We start from the raw sequence: 9,069 nt of genomic DNA, 5'->3' as shown, positions 1-9,069 counted from the left end.
AACAGTATGCAATATCATAACCATTGTTAATTTTGTATCATCTTGTTTTGAAATTCTTTATTGTTTTTATTGTTCTCTTATTACTGTCTTTAAAATAAAAATAAAATTTCTCTGGTGTCCACAGAGAGCCCAAAACTCAAACCCCACCAAGCCTTCAGTAGAATTAGTGCTGAATGTGGGGCTGACCTTGGCCCCCAGATGTGAGGGATCTGGGCTCAGAGTCTTCACCCAGTACTTTCTGTATGTCCCACCCACTCCTTACTCTGTTTGTCTTTGTGTCTCTCTCCTAGCTGATGTGTTGCTCTCAGACAGAGACAGCCCAGGGATGCTCCTTGTCTGTTGTATAGTTGGCACCTCTTGGTATCTGCACAGCCTCCTGAGTTCCTCTTTCACTAGCATGTCTCTGTCCTTTCAGGTCACTTATTGCATGGTAGGGTGCCATGGTGTGGGCTGAACCTCTGCTCCAGCATCTGCTATCTAAGGCTGCTCAGTCCCAATTCTAACTCCTTTCCAAGGGAGGAGAGGCTGATGCTAACCTCCTACACATTCCTGTGTGCGGTGCAGCACTGCTTACATCCTGCATCCCTCAAGCTACTGATCATGGGGTGTGAGTGTTCGTGCATCTCTCACTACCACCACCACCTATGCTGTGGTTGGTGTCCTTGCTGACTCACTGCTTCTGTGACTGTTGCTTGTTCCAGGGCTGGATGCGGTGGGGTGAGGTGCTGTGGGTTGACTTTCAGTTCCTGCTGCTGGTTGTTTTCTCTTTATGCACTGGTTTTTATGCACAAGCTTCCTTTTTATAATAGGTTTCACTGATTAATTATAAATTCAGTAGGCCTGCCCTCATTATTTGCCCACATTACTTGTTTTCCTGTCTTAGGAAATTCTAGGCATTTCTCAAAATCTGAAATCATTCTTTCATTTGATTCTACTTTTTGTCCCCACACTAAAATATATATTTTATGAAGACAAAAGATAGACTCTGCTTAATAGGATTTAGCAGAGATTTTAAGAATTGAAAGATGAAAAATAAGAGGAATTACAGTATCCACCTTGTTTCAACTTGGAAAGGAGAACTATAAAAATCAAGTGAATGAAATAGTGAAAGAAATAGAGGTAAAACATACTCTAGGTGCCAACGAGAATACTCTTTGCTTGTTTGTACATACCAAAGATGCTCTGACAAGCAGCCGAGTTTCATGAAACAGCAGGGTCTGCCCTTTTGTTTTTGCCAATTGTCTTTTCATTGATCTTGGCCCCCAGATGTGAGGGATCTGGGCTCAGAGTCTTGGGCTCCCAGATGTGAGGGATCCCTCACATCTGAAGGCCTAAACCAGGGCAAAGGCCAACCATTTGGACAGTGCATTTTTTCCTTAAAATATTATTTACATGTAACTTTCTGTACACTGTCTGGAGCCTAGAACCTTTGTACAATATATTCCATAAAAGTCTACACCTAATCCATTACTGCATAGTTAAAAAGTCTCTGGTTTATGTACGAAGCTAATTGCTAATGAATCAAACCCCAAGACAAAAATTTCAATGAACAACCATCATCAATTATGACATTAATGCGACCTAAGCGAATAATATTTCAGTAAAATCCACTCAAATAACCTCTAGCTTTTCTTGTTTCATATTTATAAATGTGTTTTCAACCTATGAAATAGCAATCAAGCAAATAAGCCATGTTTTGAAGCAGTAAATAGTCAAAAGCCATAGGACTTATTTTAAGAGGATCAGTCAATCAAAAAGACAAGTACCCTGGAACACTACTTCAGAAAATATGATTGCATATGGACATGTGAATGCATAAATTTCGTACTTACCAAGTGTAGAAAAGCTTTCATTGATGTGCTGATCAATGTTAGTTTCCAGGGCTCCTCAATATTATCTGGGAGAGGTGTGTAAATATAATATGATACAAAGAGCCCCACAATCAGAAGGTACAGTAACTTTCTTCCCATGCTGTAATTTCTATGTGTCTGTTTTCAGAAACACAGAAAATAATCTTTCTAGGCTTGCCTGAATCACGGGCTTTAATAGTCAGTGTGCTGTAACTCCACCCCTTTGCTTTCTCTTTAGAGTTTAGAATTACTTCCTTTTAGGGTTGCCAGGGTCAGGTTAAACTTTAATGTCTTATCAAAAAATAATCACAATGATTGTGAATTCAAAGTTCACGTGCGATAGAACCTCGTATAATTTCCATAAATAGTCATATTTTTAACTTTGTTTCCCTTTTAAAGCCTACCTGATAAATCCACTTGCATAACTTTATATGTGTGTATATATATATATATATATATATATATATATATATATATATATATACAGTTATGGATTCTGTTCCTCTAAAGAATCCTATCTAACAAGGATTTTCATACCAAGAGTGGTTTTAGAGAAACAGAAATGTAAGAAAATATTCTCTCATTGGTTCAGTGGTTCCTGGAGGTGACTTTCCAATTTAATGAGATTTAAAGTTGCCCTGGTCTCTTCTGGTAACGTCGAGAGTATTGGTAGTCCATAGTATGAATTCTTTATAATAGTAGGCAACATAGATCCACTTGATTACTCTAATTTGCCACTTGTGTAATGTCAAGAATTTAGCAACTCTGCATGATAGTTTTGGAAGCGTAAGAAATATAATGATGTTAGTTGTTTCCTCTTCACACTAAAAGAAAGCTGTGAGCTCCAGACATGCTAAAGATCTAAAGGCTTCCAAGTGTGTCATTTGCTGAAAATAAGGTAAAAGAACAGGTAGGTAGATATACATCTCTATATGGGTAAAAGACGTGAAGATATTTGTATCTTATGTAAGTGCTCACCAAAATGTGATTTTGTTGGTGGAGGAATTTAATAATCAAATGGAACATCAATTTCTTTCCTCAGTCACCCTTGTTGCTGTCCAGTGGGCTCATGAAAAAAGTGGTCTTGGTGTCAAGGATAGAGTTTATGCATGGGTTCAGCAACATGGTTCCACACAATAAGGCTGACCTCAGTACAACTATTGCTGATTGCCTAGGTTGCCAATAGCAGAGACCGCTATGAGTCCTTGATATTGCTCCATTCCCTCAAGTAATCACCCTGTGACATGATGTCAAGTTGATAATATTAAAGCACTTCCCTTACAGAAATGGCAGTACTTTGTCCTTACTAAAATAGCAATTTATTCTGGGTATGAATTTGTCTCTCTTACACATAATACTTTGCCAAGTCTTCCATCTGTGAATTTACAGAATTCCTCATCCACTGTCATGGTTTTCTATGCAGCATTGCTTCTGACCAAGGAACAAATTGACAATGACAGAAGTAGAGCAATGGGTCTACGCTCAAAGAATTCAGTGATGTCTCCAACCATCTAGAAACAATTGGATTGAAGAACAATGGAACAGCCTTTTGAAGACACAATTACAATGCCAGCTAGGTGACATTACATTACAGGGCTTGTGCAAGATTTTCCAGAGAGATGAATCACCAAATAGTACTGTTTCTACCTAGTCAGGATTTATGAGTCCAAGAAACAAGACATAGCTGAGAAAGGTATCATTCACCATTATCCCTCATGATCCACTAACAAATGTTTACTTCCTGTTCCCATGACATTATGCTCTACTGGCCTAGAAGTCTTCATTCCAGAGGAGGGCAGGCTTGTACAAGGAAGCAAAATGATGCCACGTTTGAACTGGAAGCTAAGATTTCCCTCTAGTTATTTTAGGTTCCTCATACCTCAAAGTTAAAAAGCTGAAAAGGGAATTATGGTGTTGGTGGAGGTGATTGATCCAGGCTACAAAAGGAAGGTTAGTAGGAATATATTTGGAGTGCAGGATATTCCTTTGGGGATATTATACTACTACTGTGCCTTGTGGTTAAGGTCAAGAGAACCACCACAACCCAATTCATGTATGTTAACAAATAATCCAGACCCTTCAGGAATGAAGGTATGGATCACCCCTCTAGGTACAGAACCAAGGCCTGTTGAGATGCCTGCTGAAGGCAAAGGAATACAGAATGAGTAGTCAATGAAGGTAGTGATAAATACCAGCTAACCATATGAGCAGTTATAGAAATGAGAATTATGAGTGTCATTAGTTTCTTTCCTATTTTGTTACTATGATTTTTCATATGGTAAGCAGGTATGTCTGTTTTCTTTCTTTATCGTGTAAGCATCACCCAAAGAAACCACTACCTTCCATTCCATTTTTACACAGGATCATTCTGTCATGGTAGGCATCCTTATGTAGTTGCTATTGTAAAGAAACATGTCTTGTTATCAAGCTGGCAAGGAATAAATTGTGATTGTTAGTTTAGATTTGTCAATTTTAAGTGAATGAAAACCACCTAGCAGATTAGTAAAGCTATGGTTATATCTGAGGAGGGATGACAGGTAGGCCAGCAGACTGAAGCGGGAAGACTTACTCTAGATGTTGGTGGCAATACCGATAGGCTTGTAGTATGGACAGAATAAAAAGAATGAAGAAAGTACTTCCACTTTGCGAGAAATCTAGCATTCAGCATGGTGTTTGTTATTGGTAACCAGAATCTGTAAGCAGATTTCTTTAACAGATATAAAAGACAGAAGTAAGATGTAAAAGCAAGATCTCCCACTTGTCAGGAAGGGGTCATGAGCTGAAGGATAAAATTGTCTAAGTCAGTAGAGTAGACTGATCAGAAAGGACTTTAAAAGCAAAGACGAATTGTGAGTCTGTGTGGAGGGGAATACAAAAGAGGGCGTCTTTTAGTTCGAGAACCATGAACCACTCAGCATCCCCTGGAATCTGCGATGATAACGTATAAGAGTCAGGACATCTGGATGTAGTGGTACCACTCCTTAGATATCCACTGGAGGCTCTCAACAAGTCCTTTCTCTTATTACGCTTTTGCATGCAGGTGTTGCAGGGCTATTACAAGTTTCAAAAAAGACTTGTACCTTGAGATTGTCAACTTTGACTTACAACGTTTTTTTCCCCTTAAGCTTTAGAGAGCATTGTCTTTGGTGTTGAAAGGAGTTTGAATCTTTAAGATGGATTTGTAACAAGGTGGCATTAGCTGCCCATCCTCTTCCTGGGCTTCTGGTACTTTGTGTGAAGTTATGTTTCTTCTAGTGGCAGATAGAAGGAGTGTCCCAGAGACATGAATGTGGTGGTATGAATTGGACTAAGGTGTTCCTCCCCAGTAAAAGGGTAGGGCTTCCAGGGATAATCAGGAAGGGATGTGAAAAGGGAAATGTACTCCAGCTGATCTAAGGGTTCAGGAAAAGTATTGGGTCATTAGTCTTCCTGATCTTCCTTTAATGGTGGTGCTGACAGAAGAAAAGGGGTCAGGACTTGTGATATTTGAGAATGTAGCTCCAGTATGAACAAGGCAGTTAACATTACCCTCTTAATAGCTAAAGTGACCAAGGTCTCCCATGTGGGGATTAGAGTCCAGGTAGTGGGATCCAGGAGGGGATATCTCAGGATCCTTCAGTCCTAGGAGCTCTGGATCATCTGAGAGGACAAATTTAGCCTCAGGGACTTTTGTCTCCAAGAACAATCCAACTTTAAGTGATTTCCTTGACATATACTGGCTTCTCATTATTTGAGGAGTAATAATCCCCTTGGTGTTTTCTACAAAAGTGCTGTGGCTGTCCAGAACTGTAACAGTCATTGAGGATACTGGGAGTTTTGGCACGGTGGGATGGTGCTCTGAAGGGAAGGTACCAAGGCTTCAGTCTTTCATCTTTTCTCTTTTCTGTTTCCTTACCTTTTCCTTTTCTCTGTTACAGAAAACCACGGTGACTGCTTCAAGAAGGTTCCAGAGTACTATCTGGTCATACTGCCTATTTGTAGCTTTCCACAAATATCTGGACCTGCGTAACAAAGCTACTTTTTAGTGTAAGTTGACCTTAAAGGCTTTAGAGCACATGAGGGTATGTTTATTCAGGGCCACATTGAGTCTCTCTGGTAAAAAGGGAGAATTTCTTTTGTGATTTTGGGTGATAGTTGACAGTTTAGTGTAGCTTAAGGCTTGGAGTGAGATTTCCTTGGCTTTTTAGGGACATAGGCCTGGAAATGTTTGCAATAACACTCACCGAGAGGGCAATCTGGGTCCCATTGGAGACCACTGGACTCACCATCAGCCTATATCTTTCTTTCTCCAAGTCTTCCTTGCCTTCTCAGTTGGGCTGTAAGTTCTCAGCTATGTTAACTAAGGAAATTTCATGGCTGAACCCCTAGGCTATCCATAAAGCAGCCTGATTTTTAGTGGAACTCAGATATTGATTGAATAGGAGTATTATAGCTTTCCAGATTATGTTAAAAATCTGTATGAATCCCAGAAAAGAACTAGTATCTATTTGTGTCATCTGCATACTTTCCTAAACCAGCTTTGTTAAAGAACTGTGAAGGAGAAGGGCACTTGTACTTTTAGTGTGTCAAATTCCCTGCAACTCTTTTCTATAGAGAAAGCACTGAGAAAGTTCCCACTTTGCCAGAGGGTGGAGCAAGTTCAGATGGAGAAATAGTTCAACTGGGAGGGTGCAGCTGAAACTTATTTGGACAGGAGTTTGGGTTTGTTTCCTTGACTTATTAACTACTAGAAGCATCAGGTCTATCCTAAGAAAGCTTTAGGTTATCTTTCAAGGCAAAGAAAGACTTCTGACCATTTTTCTTCTTTCTGATAAAATAATTTGAATTGAAGAATAGTGATATAATTGATTCTTCCCTCAAGTAACCATCTGTTGCCATCTCCCAGAGCATAAGTGGGTGAAGTACCAGAGCAAAAGAGGTCAGGGGTGATTTTTCTTGGGATCAAGTGTCCCAGTTTCTCAGGATGCATTCCAAAGGGGTGATAGGAGCTGGAACTGAGCTTCTCATTTTCTGAAAAACGTCAAAGGGACAGAAGATATTCCTTCTTTGCCCTATTGAAGGACTGCATGGCCAAAACATCCCTTGGGTGTCTGTGTGGTCCTAGTTGCTGGTGACTGAAAACTAATACCTAGAGGTAGTGATTCTACTTGCCTAGTCACTTGACCAGTGTGCCCTGACCCTCTCTCGTATCCTTGAATTCCTTCACTTATAACCAGAATTTGGACTTATTTTACCCAAAGGAAATTGAAATACCTTTGCAAGTAAGACCAAAGATCAATGGCTTAACCTTCTATTGTGTGCAATACGACAATCAAGACTAAAGTGAAGTAAGGTCCCAGCAGATATAAAGCTGTGCAAAGTCATTTTTGAAGCAGTTTGAGGGGCATACTTTCCATCAAAGCAGGGATCTTTACTAGACCTAGATTGCTGTCCACCAGCAACATATGACTCCTTACATTATCCCACTTGAGAGGTCAGAAAATTCTACCCAGCTGTGGTGTCCATTGTCCTTATATCCCTTGTGTAGAAGACAATAAGCAAGACTAGCGAGGAGAGTTCGGAAGGGAAGAGGACTGAGTGTTTAAGGGCTGCAGTTCTTTTGGTACCTTTGAGAAACAAGGAATTATAGAAAAAAAAAAAAAAAAAAAAAAAACCTGGTTCCAACCAAGCCTACCAGGGCAAGAACTTGAAATAACCAAAAAAGCATATTTCCTCTCCTAAGCCTCACTCTCTACAGGCCTTTGGACATACTTGGACCTCCTAATTTTGCCATCATCTTTTCTTTTTCCAATTTAGTAGGGCAAAGCCTTGTCATATAAAATCTTATTCTAGCAAAACTATCCTCTCACTTGTTGTTCATGTTTCCTTCTAGAGTTTACTTACTGGGTTTTTAAAAATCGTTTGGTTTTCTTTTTTGTTGACATTGTCATTGTTGTTTTACTTTGCTTTTTTGTAACAAGATTAGTAGTTGCTTCAATTTCAAAATGTTCCCTGTGCAATTTTTGTTTTTGTCTGGTCTCAGAGTGAGTTTATAGATGTTTACATTCCATTTCCAGTGGCCCTTGGACAGATCTCCAAGTGGTCTCAAATAACAGCCTTCTCTTGCCCAAGCAGAAAGCACTGGAGTGCAAGTTAACACTGTAATTGCAGTTTAAGAACTAAAGAAACACAAGAGAAATGTTTTATGTATTCCAATTGGATGGAAACATCAATTTAAATTGGAATCCAATGGCAAATTTATCAATCAGTCAAGATGAAATTTGGTGGGTGGGTGTGGTGAAAGAACAAGAGCTTAAGCAACAAGAAGAATAGCACTCAGAATGGAGACAAAGGATTGTGGGCAAGTCCCTTAGAACTCAAAAGCAACCAGGAGAAAATGTTCTAGATGTAGAAAAAGAGTATGTGACAAGATATTTTATTCTTGTGTTGTAAAACATAAACCTAGCAAATATGTGGAAATTTGTTGGTCTTCACCAGAGGCTAAAATGCTATATTTCATAACTCAGTATCTTTTCACAGGAGTCTTTCAAATGGTGGATGCCCCAATGGCCTTTAGCTCTATGAGCTGTTCCTGAAAAAGTGTAATCAGACAATCAATATGCGACAGCAGCATATGGGGGTCTTTGTTATCTCTTGGGCTCTCCAGCCATTAAAGTGAGTCATGATAGAGAAAGATGACCTCTAACTTATGTGGTGAGTTAAAGGAATGATGTATCCAGAGAATCTCAGCCAGGAGAGCCAAGGGCAAAGATCACTGCCTCAGCAATGCAAGGATTAAATCAGAAAGAAAACTGGGTCAATGTTCCTCCAATTATATTAGAGAGGCATCAGCTCAGCCCATATCATGGAAGTCTGTCCCTGAAGATTTCAAGATTGGCAACTTTGCTAATCATTTTTAACTGGTCATTGGAGTCCTAATACTGTTTTGAGAAGCCACAAAATGAAAGCAAACCAGAGGAAAGTACCGGCTTTACTTACCTCCCCTTGGAATCCCAGATGAGCCCCCAAATATACTAGAATCCCGGGGTCATGATCCATGATGATGAAGAAAGAAACTGACCAGAAGAGATAGGATGCAAGCAACTTTGCTTAAAAGATATAAGGGCAAGAAAGTAAAATATACACAGGCAAAAAGTATAGTTCTCACAAGCTGAGACACAGTCTTGAGTAGGATATCCACAAAAGCTCTTTGTGTAGGAGTTTTTAAGGGAGAACTTAC

At 39.6% G+C, this 9,069-nt stretch overlaps 2 protein-coding genes across 2 annotated transcripts in view; both read right to left on the bottom strand.

Moving 5' to 3' along the window:
* LOC102005530 (arylacetamide deacetylase-like) overlaps positions 1-2,045 on the bottom strand; it is a 20,174-nt gene extending 18,129 nt beyond the window's left edge. Inside the window, exon 1 of the mRNA XM_005393035.1 lies at positions 1,833-2,045. Coding sequence (XP_005393092.1) covers positions 1,833-1,970 — 138 coding nt within the window. The 5' untranslated portion in view covers positions 1,971-2,045. The remainder of the gene's footprint in view (positions 1-1,832) is intronic.
* The window catches only part of LOC102019755 (arylacetamide deacetylase), a 328,447-nt gene that overhangs the window by 306,041 nt on the left and 13,337 nt on the right, over positions 1-9,069 (bottom strand). The window lies entirely within an intron of this gene.

Source organism: Chinchilla lanigera, unplaced genomic scaffold (genome assembly GCF_000276665.1).
Source record: "Chinchilla lanigera isolate Chin_1 unplaced genomic scaffold, ChiLan1.0 scaffold00047, whole genome shotgun sequence".
Lineage (NCBI taxonomy): Eukaryota > Metazoa > Chordata > Mammalia > Rodentia > Chinchillidae > Chinchilla > Chinchilla lanigera.
Note: the sequence above shows the minus strand (reverse complement) of the source record. Positions and strands in the feature narration are given on the sequence as shown.